Genomic DNA, 18,322 nt, shown 5'->3' with positions numbered 1-18,322 from the left:
CAAAATGCATTAAAATATATTAACCATGGCTACACTCCTACACACAACCACCTGGGAATAAGTCCCATTGAATGCAGTGGGGATTACTTCAGAGCAGACTTGCAAATAATTGCACTATAAGGGAAATGATGAAAAATCATGGACAAACCCCAACTGGAAATGTATCAAGAGATAACAGTGGCTGGTTCTCGCAATCTCACCTGGTTCTGCCTAATTCCATCTTGCTCAAGCCATTCACAGGGAGTTCATTCTTCAAATAGAGGTGGGATCTTGGAATTGACCACTGAAGTTGAGAGAGTGCAGAATTAGATAGCTAGTAAGGGGGCTACCAAATGTTCCTTTCTTATCTCCCAGCATACCTCAAACTTAGTGAAGCAAAGAGAAAGTGCTTCAGGCCAGAAACTCACAGATATAGAGCCACTTGATTAGTAACAAGTAGTTCTGATGGGCACCCTCATGAAAAAGCAGAACAAATCTAAGGTATGAGGAAAGGCAAAGAGGGCCCACCCTTACCATCACTGTGGATTCTGTCACCACTCCATTATGAAAGCCTTTGTGACACCAGTTTCTGAGCAGATCCACCCCTGCAGAAAGGAACACCACAGAACGAATGCTAGTTCACATGTGAAATTTTGAGGGCTATTACTAAGCAATTGCCCTGGTTGTAAGAAGGCAGTGGGTACAAGTAATGCAGGGCCTTGATACTGAGCAACCCAAACACACACACACACACACACAGAGAGAGAGAGAGAGAGAGAGAGAGAGGTTTAAAAATCAAGCTGCAATGGTATGATGCTCATTTGAAGATGGTGAACTTCTTCCTGGTCTATTCTATGGAATTATCGGGACACACTCAAGAGAAGCAGGTAACACTGATGAACAGGAAGGCTCTGGGTGAGGGCGTGGGCTTAAATATATCCAATAGAAACCAATGAAAGGACAAAGGGGTGGGCAAGAATAAAGAGAGACTTCTGCCCTAAAGCCAAAGAGGTGGCTGCAAGGTGTGGGGAGAGGAGATGACAGAAATGACCCAGCAAGAAGCAACACTCAAACCACACTGGCAGCCTGTAAGGGCGATAGATAATAATGCTTTGGGGAAGAGCACAGACAGCTCTGGGTTGGAAAGCAAGGCATGCAGAGGTCAACTTATAAAGGGCTGGTCCAAACAATTAACTGCTTATCCTAGAAGGGAGCTTGCAGGGAGGAGGTGATGGGAACTGCTTTACCTTTGACCTTATTCACAAAATATTTCAGCTCCCACTGGGTAGTAAGGATGTTGAAGTATCGCGGCTGCTCAAAGAAACGTAGGTAGTGCATGGAGAAGCGCGAAGGGAAAACTCGCTCAAACTGTCCACGTCGAGCAAATTCATCCTCTGTCTCTACTAGGACACGTACATCATCTGGTGTTAGAACATCTAGGATGGTGGAATAGAACTCCTGCAGCCAAGATGGACAGGGAAACACCTTGGTTTTCCAGGAGGTAACTGCACAAGTCTACATGCATGCCACTTTCGGTTCTCTAAAACCACTATTATTGCCACTCTAGGATGCTGGCCACGTAACACATATTCCCCTCCCACTGTGACAGCAGTGGAAAGACAGAAGAGAGACATCCAAATAGGAATTTGTTGGGGGTGGGTGAAGAAGGCAGGTTTCTTGGTTATGGTCCCCTAATGCTTCTTGTACCCCTTGAACAAACTAAACCAAAAAGCATGTGCGTAAGTAAGAAATAGGAAATCTTACTGCTTCAAGGCCCACCCATTATAACAATGGCAACCAGTGGCTATGGCCTACTGGGTCTTAGCTATAGTTTGTAACATTTTCTTAAGCTATGCTGTGTGTTTGATGGGAAGGCATGTTCTTGCCTACCTGATCAGGCACTTTTGAGGTCAGATAAAAAGCTCTTTTCGTTTTCTCAGAAGTGTACAGCTCCAGAGATGACTTACTCTTCTCCTTTGTGACACTATTCAAGCTGGGCACAGCAATAATTAAAGTTAGTACACAGAGAGTTAGTCAGTGCCCTCAATTCAGCCACCTATAGCCAGAATCATAATTGGCAAGCTATACTCTGTTAAGCCAAAAGAAAGCAAAAGAGTCTCAAACGATCCATGGAGTCATAGATCAAGGATGGGGAACCTTAGGCATGGGGGCAGTGTGTAACCCTCCACCCCCTCCATCTGGGCCCCAGAACTCTTCCCAGGCCAGGTTCCCTTCCCCAGGCCACATCCCCCACCAGCCTGCTTCATGCTTTCCCCAACCTGGTGCCCTCCAGGTGTTTGCTGCCATCCCTGACAGCTATTGTGGCTGAGCTGAGTTGGGGAGCAACACACAATTCCAGCTACTGAAGCCTAGTATTCCTGGCAATATGTCTAAGATCACCACCACTGCTCAGCTTCCAAGGTTGCATGAGGTATTGCCTGGGTATTTTCAAGCCCATCTTGCAATTACATGGACCAGAAACTGCTTTTAAAATAACAAAAGCAGAGATTCTTTGGGTGTTTTATTCAGTTTCTGTACCAATAGCGTGACTGAATAAAATGCATACAGGCTACAGCTATGCTTCTGTGCACATACTATTTGTCTCAGTCTTTCCAACTCAGGCCTCCTCACTCCCCTACTGAACAAGAACAATGCAAAAGATGAGATGCCCAGTAAAACTTATCCTTCTGAGTTTGATCTCTAACCTCGTTGTGGAGCTGCTGGCACTTCCAGAGGGTGAAGACATATCATCTGTGCTTGGCAACAGAAAACCAGCCAAATTAAGGGCATCTCTGACCATTTGACCCTTGATGCTCACATCCAGAGGAGAGTTTGAATGAAGGCTGCAGAGAGAACAAAACCTTGATTGGACAAGCCCATCTTCATGTCTTTGGCCCTAGCTTTTGGCATTTCAGATAGCTGTTAAGTTTGATTTCCAAAAGAGAGAAAGGAGGAACTCTCCAAGGCAAGACAATCTCTCTCTTTTAGTATCCCCTCCCCCCTCCCCCACCGCACCCGCATGCATACACAATACACAGACATACCTAGCAAACAGAGACACACTGTGTGATACAGTTCAATGTAAGTGTTGCCTCTCTCACATTAAGAGATGGAAGCCATCAGCACATGAAGGCATTGGCAAAACAGACTACATGCATCTGTGCATACAGGCCTAGCATACATCTGTGGGACAAACTGGAGGTAAAGGGTGTTCTTGAAATTGTAGTGAAATGCACCAAGTCAGAGCTCAAGCTGAAGGGTGCACCATGCACAACTTACCTGGGGGAAATATTGACTTCCAAAATCCATGGCTTAAGGTTCTCATCCAGCATGATATCAAACCCGAACAGCTCATGGCAGCAGTAAGGGCGTCTCACATACATCTTCACAAGATTGATTATGTAGGGCTCTGATCTAGAAAATGAAACAGGTGATGGGTTGTTCCTGAGCAGCAAAACTAGCAGCAGGACTTCCCAGCCTCTTATGCATCACTCTAGCCAGGTACAGTGGTACCTCGGTTTACAACCACAATTGGTTCCGGAAGTCTGTACTTAAACTGAAGCGTACTTAACCTGAAGCGAACTTTCCCATTGAAAGTAATGGAAAGTGGATTAATCCGTTCTGAATGATGAAAAACACCCCCTAAAACAGCAATTTAACACGGATTTTACTGTCTAATGAGGCCATTAATCCATAAAATGAAGGCAATAATCAATGTACTGTACTATAAAATAAATCTATGCGGAGCCATGGGCCTCTGCGGAGGCATCGGAGCGTCCACGACTGGGCCGCAGCTTCGGAAGCGCTCCCGACTTCCAGCGAGGCAAAGATGGCGACCGGCACGTTCCCGCGGAGCAGCCAGTGTGTCCGCGCCCCCCCGAGCAGCCCCGAGCCACGGAGTCCACCGCCGCCCCATGAGAGGTGGGGGAGCTCGGGGAGCCCAGTGGCTTGGTTAGGGGGTCGTCACCCCCCGACAACCACACGAGCCGGGGATCGGAGCCAGAGCGCCCGACCATCGGCACCCAGCCATCGGCCGGGAGGAGCCCCAGTGCCCTGTGGCCTAGGGCAACATGCTCAGTAGAACTCCGGTGCACCGGAGGAGAGGGTGAGGGAAGCCTGGAACCCGCCGAGAAGGCCGCTGCCGCCATTCCAAACGAGAAGTGAGGGAGAGGGACCTTGCGAGGCGACGAGCCTCAGCCTTATCACCCTGCTGCTGCATCGTTGCACTGAGGACGCTTGGCTGCCCGAAGCCCCGGGGCCAAGAAAGGCCCAGAAATGTGTGAGTGGGTGGAAGGGAGAGGCCCTGTGAGCGCTTCTGAAGCTGCGGAAGGCTCCGGGCCTTCGCGGAGCCATGGGAGCGCCTCCGCAGCTGCGGCCCAGTCTTCAGGCCTTCACGGAGGCCTCCGTAGGCCTCAGACACCTTGGTTTACTTCCTTCCGGGTTACAGTCGTTAGTAAACTGAAAATTCGTAAACCGAGGTGTTCGTAAGCCAAGGTTCCACTGTATACGGTACAAGCATGCCACAAAAACAGGGCTTCAGCAATAGCTTCCCCACATGGCTCAGATGAGAGCCTGATGAAGATAGCACATGACCCTTCCTTGCTTCAAAGTTATTAAGATCCAAACAAGATAATTTTGGGGCCAAGGAACAATCAACATCCTTCGAGAAACAACACAGTAGGAGGATCTGATTCCAGAAGCACAAATCAGCAAGAAAGAAGCAAAGATGCACACTTGTTCAAAACATCTGAAAACATTGGTACACATCTCTAGCTAATGGATAAGATAACTCAGCAAAAAGAGGTCCTCCTGAAATCAAAGGGCTTGGGGGCGGGGGACACAACTAGATCCTGAGACTTACGCAATGATGGTTTTGACAACAATGTCTTTTATCTTCTCCCAGATGGCTTCACTGTCAATTCCTTTCTGGGTCAAATAACTCCAAAGTGCCTTCAGTGCCCTGTGGAGACAGAACAGAGCATACAAGTACATTAGGGTTGCCCCAGATATTGTTATTAACTCCTCTCCCCCATCTCTGAAGGAAAAAGGCAACATGAACTGAGAACTGACTATGTTTTTAATGCAATTTTATATAAACCACTTATGAGACCTTTCTTTTTTTGATTACGTGGTCTATACATTTTGTTTAATAAATGAAAATAAAGTCTCTTTCCTATGGAAACAGTAGGGCCACATCTGGGCTATTCAGGACTAGAGAGGTAATACAACATAAGCCAGTCAAGAACGTAACACACACGAAAGGATGCTCATCAATACTCACCACTTGTGACCCTGACATGCAGTTTCATCTGTATTAGCCCTGTATTCAATATTCTTCTTGTTGATACTGTAATTAGTCAAGTGCATGTACTTGTTGTTGAGGCTCTTCACAGAGGGGGAATATCTGAGGTGGAGGAAGAACAGAAGTTTACACTAAATAAGGAGACATCACTCACCAAAATGAAATGGCAAGAAGAGGGAGGAATGCTAGCAGTGTGGGAGCTAAAAGACAGAGGCACACACACACCAATCTTTAAGTATCTCCTCTAAGCTCCAGCCTAGCGAGTGTGCACATGTGTGTGAAAGAGAATGAGAATGAATGTGTGTGCTCCACAGAGATATAACTGGTATAACAATTCAAATTGTTAATAATCAAGAGTTGATCTTTGAGTTATTCACCAACTTTGTCAGTTAACTAAACATCCAGATGCTTAGGAATTTGAAGTAATTATAATCTGTCTTATTATTTTAATTTTTGTATGTTTTAAAGTACAGCTGTAATTTTTTTCTTGATTTTCTTGTTTTATCTTTTTGTAAACCACTTTGATTTTTGTTTTTTAACAAGCAGTGTATAGGTTTTATGAAATAAATAAAACAAAATAATAAAATAAATCATTTTTTAAAAAAATAGTTTGAATTGGCTATTTTAAAAGCACACAGACTCAGCTACACAGTGTAACCAAATAATTGGTTCTCAATAGTCACTGCTTTAACCAAAAGGATGTGCACAGACTGTCATACAAGTGACACCTGCAACTAATAGTTAGCCTACTGTTTTCAGAAAACATATTTAATCTGCTATTCATGAATCTCAGCTGGTCTTCTGACAAGCAGTCAACTCAACCCTCTTTCTGAGGTTACCAATTCATAGGAAACCTACTTGCAGCTGGCAAAACGAACAAGTCCATCTTTGAACAAGTAAACCCGAAGTGGATCATAGCATGTGACGTAAACATAAATCCTCAAGTCGAACTTGCTTCCACCAATGAGGTAGGGTTTATGTAAGTACCTGCAACAGAAAGATTGGTGAGCATACTGGAACCACATCATAGAGTAGCCCTGAGATTTAGTCTCAAGATATTCAGGACATTGTCACCAGTGGAGAGGCTTGATGGAGATGGTTTGAGAGACTGCTGATGAAATGCCAGCTTTCTCAACAAATGTGCCAAGCTTTCTCCTTGCCACAGCAAAAGGTCTCCTTTAGCCATATTTCTGAACCCATGTCAATATCATAACAATTCCACAATTGCTCTACTCTTTAGCTGGAAGCAGAAGCAAAAGAAACAAACCCCACAGAACAATGTAAAGTTTTACAACGGCCGAAAACATAATCAGAAACAAGTTGGTTCTTTGATACCTTAAGATATTAAAGCCAATCTTTTGTTAGCAGGATGGGGAAAGACCGGCAGAGTGGGGGGACTTGCTTACCTTTGCACCAGCAGTGGCCTGCGCTTGGGCAGCTGGCTCCACTTATGGATGACCTGAATGCCGATGCCTCTAGCTGATGCTGGCTAAAGTGAGTGAAAGACAGAGAGTGATGTTCACATTGCATCCATTTGCTGCTATCCTACAATTCAAAGCTGGAACATCCGATTATAGTCTAGGAAGGTGGGGTACTTGAAAGGAATTTGTTTTAATACTATCGGTCTTAAGACAAGCCTCCAAAGAAGCAGCCTCACAAAAATCTCAATGTAATTTTAAAGTTCATCAGTATGTTAAAATCAATTACTGTGGCAGCTTTTTCAAAGACTGAACAAGTTAACAAAGGCTTTTTAAGTCAATAAAAGCTTTGTACATTTACAAGTTGGTGTATAGCAGCTTTGAGCTCCTTGCTGTCACTGACTGATAAGCTAATTCCCTAGAGCAGGCATCCCCAAACTTTGGCCCTCCAGATGTTTTGGACTACAATTCCCATCTTCCCCGACCACTGGTCCTGTTAGCTAGGGATCATGGGAGTTGTAGGCCAAAACATCTGGAGGGCCGCAGTTTGGGGATGCCTGCCCTAGAGGTTTCAAAAATGTGCCTGGCTGTAGCCATGCAGTACAGTACAGACTGTGGCATCTGTCAAGTCTGAGAATATCTACAGTTTTGAAAATACTTTAGTCCTTATGAAAAGGGGGGGGGGAGGAGGCGCATCTCTCTCTCTTAAGGAAATGTTTGAGGCTCCTAGGAACAGAAGGAGGCACCCCCTGTCCATCTCCCAGTCTTCTCTCCTCATTTACATGTTTAAGGGTGCCTCTCTTCATCTAAAACATTCAATACAGAAACACCTCAGATTCAATGACTAGGGGAAATGCAAATGTGAAGCACTTTTACTCACAACCTTTACAAGATTGCAAAGAATAAAAACGCAGAATATTTTAAAACAATACACCAGGGAGGATTACACCTGTCCTTCCCAATATCAAGGAAAGGAATGAAGAAGAAGATGACAGGTGGGTTTTCGAATGGTGCAGGTCCTACTTGCAGCAAGAGGGTAACTGACAGTCAAAGGGACCATTGGGCTAAAGCTATGGTATAGTCAAGAGGGAACTAGAACAAGTAGAAACTGTCCATCCATGAGAAGAGAATATGCAGTGTTAGAATCATAGGGTTGGAAGAGACCACAAGGGCCATCCAGTCCAACCCCCTGCCAAGCAGGAAACACCATCAAAGCATTCTTGACATATGGCTGTCAAACCTCTGCTTAAAGACCTCCAAAGAAGGAGACTCCACCACAATCCTTGGTAGCAAATTCCACTGCCGAACAGCTCTTACTGTCAGGAAGTTCTTCCTAATGTTTAGGTGGAATCTTCGTTCTTGTAGTTTGAATCCACTGCTCTGTGTCTGCTTCTCTGGAGTAGTAGAAAACAACCTTTCTCCCTCCTCTATATGACATCCTTTTATATATTTGAACATAGCTATCATATCACCCCTTAACCTTCTCTTCTCCAGGCTAAACATACCCAGCTCCCTAAGCCGTTCCTCATAAGGCATCGTTTCCAGGCCTTTGACCATTTTGGTTGCCCTCCTCTAGATACGTTCCAGCTTGTCAGTATCCTTCTTGAACTGTGGTGCCCAGAACTGGACACAGTACTCCAGGAGAGGTCTGACCAGAGCAGAATACAGTGGTACTATTATTTCCCTTGATCTAGATGCTATACTCCTATTGATGCAGCCCAGAATTGCATTGGCTTTTTTAGCTGCTGCATCACACTGATGACTCATGTTAAGTTTGTGATCTACCAAGACTCCTAGATCCTTTTCACATGTATTGCTCTCAAGCCAGGTGTCACCCATCCTGTATTTGTGCCTTTCATCCCCCCCCCAAGTGTAGTACTTTTCTCCTTGTTAAAATTCATCTTGTTTGCTTGGGCCCAGTTGTCTAATCTGTTAAGGTCATTTTGAAGTGTGATCCTGTCCTCTGGGGTATTAGCCACCCCTCCCAATTTGGTGTCATCTGCAAACTTGATCAGGATGTTATAGTGTTGCTATAGTGGAAGATGGGGGATGTACGTAGTTTACATTACTATTAATTATTGTTAACTGCACTTCAGTACCATCTAATTACTTAAGTTCTCAGAGTAGTTTACAGAGATTAAAACCATGAAGCAGAATACCTAAAATCTAAAGCAGAATAAAAACCACACAATACAAAAACAAAGCAGAGCTCATCCCAAAGGCAGTCTCAACATAAGTCCTAAAGCCTAATGAAATGCATCAAGAAAAATCAGATTCATCCAAGAAAACCTGAAACTGGCAATGCAAGGGAAAGCATGGCTATACCATGGCAGAAGGCACACAAAGGATACACCCCTATCTCCATACAGGTTGAACCATATCTGTGCCCTCCCTCACCGGCTTCACAATCCATTTCTGTCGGCTCCCACAATCTTCCCAAGCCTTTCTGAGCAGCTTGATATCCTGAGGAAGGATGAAGGACTGGGGCAGAAAGTTGAACTCCTTCTTCCCAAAGCGCAACTGCAGTTTGGACACATTTCTCCACAGACGGTCCTTCCGACCAATTTGGAATGAGCCAGGGAAATGATTCAACTGCAGGAGGGAAAGAAAGAGACAAGAAAGGAGAAATGAGGTTTCCTGCTGAATCCTAGCTGGTAAAAACGTAAGATAAAGGTTCAACAGGGGGGGTACATTCTCCTCCAAATTCAGGGATAGCTGCAAGAACCTAGATTATCCATACAACCCCACCCACACCCCAAAAGCCCCTGGCTGGCACACCCAACAGGTAGTTCCCATGAAGGAAGCATGCCAGCATTGAGGTATCTACCATATAGTGTCTTGCAAACCTAGGCTGCCTCCTTCAGAAGCACAGCCACCAAGAGGAGAACATGAAGGGACTAAGGGAAAGAGAACATTGCAGTGGAAAACAGGAAAGTATCAACTGCATGCAGTGTTCAGATGGAGAAAATGGCAGAAAAGGCCAGAGTGAAATGCATCTCATGCCCTTTCCCCACACTGTATTATATTCTTTAATATGTTCTTTTGTAGTCATGACCATATCTCATACCTTCTGATGTTCTCTGATAACTCTGAACCCCGGAGATTTCATGTGATGGCCCCAGCAGCCCAGCCAGTCATTGTTTCCTGTGGGCAATAGGGCAGTTCACAGACTATTATCTGCAAGAACTGCAACAGTCTCAGGCATATAAGAATTTCAGTTTGGAAAATATGAATTGGAAATAATTTTCCTGCCTTATCCATGTTTCCCCTTCCACATGAACCAAGAGTGGCCTCATACGAGCAGCCACAATAAACCCTATTGAGAACTCTAACAAGATTGTAGCATCAGCATCAGCAGCGCAGGGTATACTGCGACATCAAACCCTATTCAGTTACAGGTGAGCAGGCAGGAGATGTCAAAATAAAGCCCCCACAATCCCTATCTATCTAAGTCTCCTCTCATTGGAAGGGTAGGACGTGAAGGATTGCTGCATTTATCAAACAGCCTACTGGAAAGAGCAGCTACAGCTCTGCATTACTAGACACAGATCATCAGGTGTATAAGCAAACTCTACGAGAATTGCTAGGACATGGAGTTTTATTCCATGTCTTGAACATTCTTCCCCAGTTTCTAAGCACAAACCATGCTGCAGCTCTTGCTGTTCTGCAGCAAACATTAGCATTTTGTGGTCAGTATCCATCTTGACAAGAGGTGTCCAAGGGCATACACACAGGCAGAAGTGCCATGAGGCTTGCCCAAGACTTAAGAGGGAAGCAGCAGAAGAGCCACAATTAGATCTGCAGCTTCATGATTTGTATCATCTTGCAGAGTCCTCCATGCAAGGGAGGTGCATTAATCAATTCTATGGGAGCTTTTGTTGCTCTGCTACTGAAGATCTGCGTCTGAAAGTGGAACAGTTCATTTCCAAACATCTAGCACTATTCCAAGATAAAGCTGTGAGTCTGGGTGTATTTAAGGCAGGAGGCAACATGCACCCACAGACCATTGCCACAGTACAACTCACTCTTGCTGATTTTGAAGTGGGACCTAGAGATCGTTGCCTTTACAATGTTTGGAGTCACTGTGCTCATCTTCCATCGTAGCATCTTCCTCTGTTCCCAAGGGAGCTTCTCCACTAGGAAAGAAAGAAAGAAATCCTAAGGTTAGGGGGGGGGGCAACCAGAGGAGCATCTCCTTTGGTTGAGGACATCAATTTGTCATGAAGTGCTGGAAGGGTAAGATTTTTATTCAATGAATTTCAACAGAATCAGATGATCAAGTGAAAGAAACCCCTTGGCAAAAGCTCTGTCACTTGTCCATAGAACAGTGGTTCTCAAACGGAGAAGCACAACACACCTGAAGGAATGTGCAAAGTTTATGAGAGGAACAGGGTTTTGAGGCAGGTGGGGCTTCCCTCCTCTCATCAGTGAATAAATGGATGGGTTGAATGCCCTCTAACAGAGGATCCGAATTTATTTTGGGGACAGGAGTGTGGCTGTTCCCCTAATTGCCGTATCATACCAGTCTGATCTGAGAAGAGCTGCTGCCTTGATCTCCATGCTATGCAATGGGACAGATGGCTAGTCCTGAACTGGGGAGGGGAAAGGCAGAAGTTTAAAAGGTGAATAGCAAAATTAAGCTCAAGAAGTTTGAGAAATTATGCTATACTGTATATAGCAAGAAGCATGCTAAGTCTGTCTATGTGCATATCCCATCAGGTCAAGACCAGCTTTAGTTCTTCAAAGACCAAAGGTTGTTGTGGTGCTGTGATAATGCCTGCTCTCCAGTACAAAAGCATCCAGGCCAGAGCAAAATACGACAAATGGGACCATCTCTGCTACAAGGGAATCTGGATGTCCACACCCCATCATAGGGCAGGGCAGGAATGATACATGCTCCACCTATGGTGGGATTAAGATTGAGGGTCAAAGTGAACGCCCATCAAATATTACTGTACCTTCCAGCATCTCAACTGCTGTTTCAGTCATTTCAGTTCTGAACCTCTTTGCTGGTGATCTCAAAATCCTACAGCTCCACAGATACAAATCTAGATTTAAGGTTTTCTCTTCACATCACCTGCAGACCCTAGTAACTCCATTGGAAAGGTGTTACTACACTACATACTTAAATGACATGACCACATGCATCCCCCCATCACCTCCCTACCCTAGAATCTCTCATTTTAAGCTCCAACTCTACTCCACCACTAGGGTTTTCTGGCATTGCCTGTTTCGTGCAATGAATTCAGATCCACCTTACCTCTCTCATCCCGAGTACCAAAATATATGGTGGGAGGCACATTGGGGAACAGGCTGCATGAAAGAGCTGGCTTGAGAATTCGTTCTTGGCCCTCGAGTGTAGGCACCAATCCCTCAACGCAATTCCTAGGAAAAGAATACCAGGCAGAGTTGGAGAAGTGAGCAGCACAACACTTTCTCTGGGACATCCGTTTCCATCATATGCCATTCAGTTTAATTCCTGAGGCTCTTGACCAACACACTGACTGAGAAAGTGAGGTGCTTTGGCTGAGAAACACCAACCCAGAATGAAAACTAAGCTGCCTTTCAGCCTAGTAGCATCTCTGTTTCTCTTTGCAGATGGGCACAGCCAGCAAGTGCAAGCCAGGTGATTTCACCAAGGCAAACAGATCAGGGTCTCCAGGTGGCCATCCCATCATAGCTGCCAAGTTTTCCCTTTTCTCGCGAGGAAGCCTATTCAGCATAAGGGAATTTCCCTTTTAAAAAGGGAGAACTTGGCAGCTATGCATCCCATGGGATTATCCAAGAACAAAAGGATCCAATGCATTACAGACAGAACATTCCTAAAACGAACCTGGATATAATAGCTACAGAACCATTGGGGGATAATCCGGATGAAGAGGAGCCATCTGATTCACCTAAAGAAAAAAGGCAAAAAATAGTTTAATGAGTGAAAAATCTTGGCTACACTCCATGACTATCCTGAAGAAATACAACCTCTTTTAGACATTCACTCAGATAGCTTATCTTAATCCACAAGGAACTGTTACCTGACTGGAAGAATGTTTAACTAACAAACCACCTCTCTTGCCCCTAATCATGAGAGGTGTTTGCGTAATTTCAGAGTTTTCCCAGCAGCAAAGGAGCTGCTTACTGATAAGTGCTCCTTGTGCAGCTGCATTTAAAGGGCACCATAGTTTCAGCACAATGGCCTCAAACCAGACCCTGGATCTTGACAATGAGAGGATATCCATTATTTGCCTGCTCTTCCACACAGCCATCAATTTCCTTATTTGTACACCGCAAGAAAGGACCCCATGGTAACGTTAGAAGAGGATAGAATATCATTCCCTATGTCACTCCCCAGAAGCTAAAGTTTGCCTTCTATTTACAAAAGGATATCATAAGAGTGTTGAACCACAGCGCAATATACTAAAGCAATAAAATGGTTGAACTAAAACATAAGTGCTGAAAATGTCAGGCTGCTACATCACAATGTTAGCAAGAACTACAATAATCACCCTAGTGCAGCTTTCTTCCAAACTCTCATGCAAGGTTCAGGATGGGGGACAGAATGGGTCAATACTCATGATGAGTAGCATTGTCCCAAACCGTAGCAAGACAGCAACATTATAATAAATCCACACACAAGTATTTATTGGGCCTGATCAGAACATTCCTAGCAGGAATATTGAAGATGAAGTCCTGTAGTTAAGATCTGCTAGCTGAAGGCAATGGGATTTGACAGAAGCTGTATCATGCTTGCAGAATTCAAGGTATGCCACCACCATGACAGATCTGTTGGTGGAACAGCTAAATTGGGGCCCAGTTGTACGCATCACACATATCTGTAGTTTGGGCTCTCCCTTCCCAGACTGAGTAGTAGTAGCAACAACTTCTTATTTTATTTATACCCCACCCTTCTGGCTGGGTTGCATAGGATACAGAGGCCCTTCCAGCAGCATATGGCCTTCCCAGTGAATTAGTGTTGCTCTGCCTCAGTACTGAATGCTATTACTGCTGTTCATCATCTAGAAAAATTGTCAGGCCTTGTACATTCCAATGGTGAAATTATCTCACTTTGAACTGTTTCAAGACAGTTCAAGACAGACAAGGCAAGTTTGCCTCTGGGTAACCAGAAAATAATTAACTGAATGCTGAATAGAATACACCAGTAAAATGTAAATGGAGATCAGACTGTTGCTCTGCCTACAATAGCAGTTAACTAAATATCACTCAAAACAAGTTTTACAAGTGCTGAAGTGCATAGGCTGAAGGTGCCCACAAGGCAAACTATAGTATTCAAGTTAGCAATTTTATTTGTTGCAATGCAGTTCTTTCGCTCTTGATATTATAGAGTGATTTGCCATATATCCATGCCCTAATAGTAAGCATGGACAACTATAGTAGGAATCGTTTTAGCTTTTTATTAGATTCAAGCTGTGTTTTGAAATGACAGTAATTAGTAATTTGTATTAACAGAATAATTGGTGTATGAAAACCCTTCTCTGTTTTATGTGGGGTGAGTAGGCTTGTTTGTAATTTGAAGAGAGGAAATAAATGTGACTGCTGACCTTCCCCATCCTCCTCTTCTCCCTCTTCATCCTGACTGCAGGCATCTTCCAAGCCGTCTGGGAGCTCTTCCTCTACATCTTCCACCTCTGCTTGGTCCAGCAGGGGGAGGTTGACTGCAGCTCTACAACACAAAGGGTTACAGCCCTAAAGTGAAGCTCTGTAACTCCTCTCAGTTAGCAAAGCAAAAAGATCTCTACACCCAACAACAGACCAAGAGATCACAGACAAGGCAAGATATCCCAAATAACTACTTCTATACTCGCTCCCCATTATTCTTTTCCATAGTGAAAGTTAATAAGAACTCCTGGATTCCTGCTCATGTTTAGGAGTAAGAGAAGCTTTGCATATGGTGATTTCCCCAAATGGTTATCACTTCCACAGACAAAAAACCTCAAACCAGTGTATACACCAGCACATATGACAGTGCAGACACGATGTGCATGTTTTATTACATTGGAATAATTGACATACAGAAAGGTGCCACTATTATAAACATTAACCTATGTTAGTGATAGAAGTGGTGTGGAGAGAAAGGGAGGAATAGTGCAAGTGGCAAATTTTGGACTTGACTTGTGGCATACTTGTCAAAACAATGAGCTACCAGTGGTAAAGCAGAATTGTCATCTGATTCGAGAAACATTTTGGAGACAGTGAAGGCTATAAAACCATCCAAGGCATATCAAACACTGATGGATGACCAAGCTTACATATACTTACATCATAGGAACAATATGCTACTAAGTTCTTTAGCGTATTCTACTATATCAAACCAGGGATGGCACTGCTGGGGATTTTGAGCCTTCCCGGGTGCCAGCTGAGCCGTGCAAACAAGCTGCGTTGTCCTAGCCTGCTAGGTGCTATGGTGAAACCACCTCAGTTCCCGCAGTGAGAGCTGCAGCAGTTTCACCTGGTGCCTCACCGGCTGAGGCCAATGTAGCTTGTTTTTTCAACAATGTGGTATATCACCAGACCACAATGTTTGGCTGACGATATACTGCAATGTTGAAAAGCTGATATCGAACCAGCCCGACAGACAGCATGGCCAATGATTCAGGGATTATGGGAAGTGTAATCCAGCAACACTTGGAGGGCTACAGGTTGGCAATTATTGCCACAAAGAGTACTGAAAGGGAAACGCTAACCCACCCCAACAGACATATTTGCCAGAGTACTTACTCGGTCTCTTTCACAGTAATAGGGTTCCCCCATTTTGTATCCGTGCCTAACTGAAGAGAGGAAATTTTGGTCTCTACCTCAGAGACTGCAGTCCGTGGGGAAAGCTCTGTTTTCATCACTTGTTCTCCAACGTTTATAGAGGTGTGGTTGGCAGTCTGACTCAAGGCGCAGTGGTTGGAAGGTTCAGGATTTGAGGCTAAGAAACGAACATCGATGCGTTTAGTGCAGACATCGGCAGCTTCTGTGACCATAAGGCTCTGGTGGCGGCTACCAGGCTCCAGATTTACGGGGGTGGCAGCTGGTACGTCCTTTGGAGTGATCTGTGCTACTATGTGTGGCTTCCATCGATTGAAAAGACTGGAGTGGAAGTTTGCATTCATAAGGCAAGAGCTGTCAATGCGGTGACCAAATTCGTTGTAGGTGCTAACCTTCCGGAACCCACTCGCAGTCAGCTTCCGCATAGCTTCCGTCAACCGCACATCTTGCTCTTTCAGGTTCTGAGACCTGTTCTCACCATCTTCGAGTCGCCAGGAGGGCCGTTCCACTTTGAGAACCACGCCATTGTGAATGGCCGAGCGAGGAGATTTGGCACTGGGTTGCTCAAGAGTTATGCCACTGCTTTTCCCAAGCTTTCTTTCAAGGTTCGCAGGAGAGCCATCTCCATTTCCACCAGAGTGGGTCCAAGACAAGGCAAGAGGTCTTGACAAACCTTTTAGCTTCTTATTTTCTGGTGGCAGCGGTTGGTGGTACTGCTGCTGCTGCTGCTGCTGCTGCAAAGGCACTTTTGCACTAGTTGGCCGAAGGAAAGAGTTATTGTTTAGCACTGGCCTGTATGAATTGGAGTTTTGCTTCCCTGAGCTTAGGGGGAACCCCTTTGACACTGGATTGGAACAGTCAGCAGCAGTATTCGGCATAAAGAATGGGTCTATGGCTGAGGATGTCATGGTGTTGTTGAGAACAGAGCGATAGGCAGGGAGCGGAGCACAAAGAGGTTTCTTCTCCAAAGAAGTTGGCTGCAAGCAGATGGACTCAAGCCTCCGATAAGGCTTGTGTCTGAAGTAAGAACGTCGGTAGAGCAAGGTGCTTCCGAGGAAGTTTGGGAGAGTGTGGGGCAGAGGTGGAGGCGAAGTCAGGAACGTTGTCTCACTACATAACGACTCTGGGTACAAGAGGCGGGGACGTTGGGAAGAAATCCCTGAGTTGACCGATTGGAGGTCCTGAAAATTGGTCACATGTTTCTGTTCCAGCTGCCAGACAGGCTTCACCTGCTGCTTAGTAAGGTACCAGGCCTTACTCTCGTGAAGCTTTGCTGTGAGTGGTGGCACTGTCAGCCCTGGTGCAATGCCCACCTGGAACTGGTTTCCCCTCTTGAGGCCAAGGCTATAGGCTTCTGGCCCTACAGAGGCCATGTAGAGCCATCCCACACCCTCAGTGAGTACAGATGGTGAACCGGAGTCAGAGCGGCATCTTCACCTTGACCAACCTGAAAGAAACACACATGTGAACTTTATGAGGCCCAAAGGAAGCTCCATTCAATCTCTGTTGTCATTGGTAAGATGACTAATGAAAGACAGTGCCATCAAGGCTGAGAAAAATACCAGATTACAGGATACAAAGGACCTGTATTGTATTATTATTTTTCAGAAGACATCTGAAGGCAGCCCTGTATAGGGAATTTTTTAATGTTTGATGTTTTACTTTGTATGTGTGTTGCTGCAAGCCACCCAGAGTGGCTGGGGTAACCCAGTCAGATGGGCGGCATGTTGATGTTGATGTTGTTGTACCACCAGGAAGGCTTGTGCTACAGGGAAGATTGAAGAACAGCCAGAAAAGGGCTTTTTTCCCTGTGTGAGGGGATGGCAGGGGAATGAGGTTAACAACATTAAAAAAAACTTAGTTGGTCTTTAAGGTGCTACTGAAGGAATTTTTTATTTAACATAAACACTTGTTTATAATGCAAATAAGCTAGCAATAGTTGCTCAGTATTCCTGCTTGCACCTTTGTGTTTCTTGTTCTCATGCAGGATTATTCCATCCACCAGTTCTTTTACATCTTACATTACATAAAGCCTAGAACCAAGAACAGAACTAGACATAACAGCAGAACTTTGTTTATTATACTTAGCTCCAGCACTATAGGTTCTTCACTTGGTTACCCAGCCATGCAACAAATCCTTCTGGAACTGTTGCGGAAGAGCTTGGGAATGGAAGTCCCAAGGTTCAGAATTGGTTCCCCCAAAAAGAGGATGAGTATATAACTCAGTCATGTTTCTAAGCAATTTTGTCCTCTACCCCAGTCTTGCCAGAATATAGAGCAAGCTGTTGGAACAAGAGCACAATGCATAGTTTGAAAAACAGGCATGTCTACAAAATCAATCTACATGTTGCAGAAGATTACACGGGGTGCTGATAAGCAGCAAGGTGACATTTCGATAGCCAAAACGGTATTGAACCAGTGATAAACTTCATGCTAGAAAGCATTTCCTTCCTGAAAATATCCAGATCTAGTGTTGGGGGTGTTTGCTAACCTATGTTCTGAGGTTAAATGGATTCATTTGCCCTTCTCATTACATAGTATATATATTATAATATTGGGAATCAGCTATCCTACTCAAAGAAAATCTGACATTTAAATTGCCAGGTTCCTACTGGAGGCTGGCTGTTTCCTCACAGCAGATGCCTGCTGACTCATCAAGGCAATGCGAAAGAATTCAGTCTGTGTTTCAATCAAACAGACCCTTTTGTACAAAGAGCCAAGAGAGGCAGGAGGAGGCACAAGCAAAGCACAGTCCAATCCTGGCTCTAAAATAACATTCACCCATTTTATCCAACAACCTGACTAGCAGGGGATTAGCAATGAGGCTTCCCTCAACATGCTGAATATGCCCCTTTCA

The 18,322-nt window shown here is 44.7% G+C and overlaps 1 protein-coding gene across 7 annotated transcripts in view; it reads right to left on the bottom strand.

The window, feature by feature from the left end:
- The window catches only part of TTLL4 (tubulin tyrosine ligase like 4), a 35,772-nt gene that overhangs the window by 12,596 nt on the left and 4,854 nt on the right, over window positions 1-18,322 (bottom strand). For 5 of the 7 annotated variants that reach the window (XM_060278088.1, XM_035127052.2, XM_035127079.2 and 2 more), the window contains exons 2-18: window positions 15,430-16,912; window positions 14,253-14,374; window positions 12,533-12,596; window positions 11,960-12,084; window positions 10,725-10,835; window positions 9,767-9,843; window positions 9,097-9,291; window positions 6,688-6,770; window positions 6,140-6,268; window positions 5,261-5,383; window positions 4,841-4,939; window positions 3,259-3,393; window positions 2,685-2,822; window positions 1,870-1,972; window positions 1,227-1,437; window positions 514-584; window positions 201-283 (exon numbers count right to left, since the gene is read on the bottom strand). In XM_060278088.1, coding sequence (XP_060134071.1) covers window positions 201-283; window positions 514-584; window positions 1,227-1,437; window positions 1,870-1,972; window positions 2,685-2,822; window positions 3,259-3,393; window positions 4,841-4,939; window positions 5,261-5,383; window positions 6,140-6,268; window positions 6,688-6,770; window positions 9,097-9,291; window positions 9,767-9,843; window positions 10,725-10,835; window positions 11,960-12,084; window positions 12,533-12,596; window positions 14,253-14,374; window positions 15,430-16,838 — 3,278 coding nt within the window. In that variant the 5' untranslated portion in view covers window positions 16,839-16,912. The other 2 variants (XM_035127108.2, XM_060278092.1) reach the window with 2 other exon arrangements.

Source organism: Zootoca vivipara, chromosome 1 (assembly GCF_963506605.1).
Source record: "Zootoca vivipara chromosome 1, rZooViv1.1, whole genome shotgun sequence".
Classification (NCBI taxonomy): Eukaryota; Metazoa; Chordata; class Lepidosauria; order Squamata; family Lacertidae; genus Zootoca; species Zootoca vivipara.
This window is presented reverse-complemented; position numbering and strand designations above follow the sequence as displayed.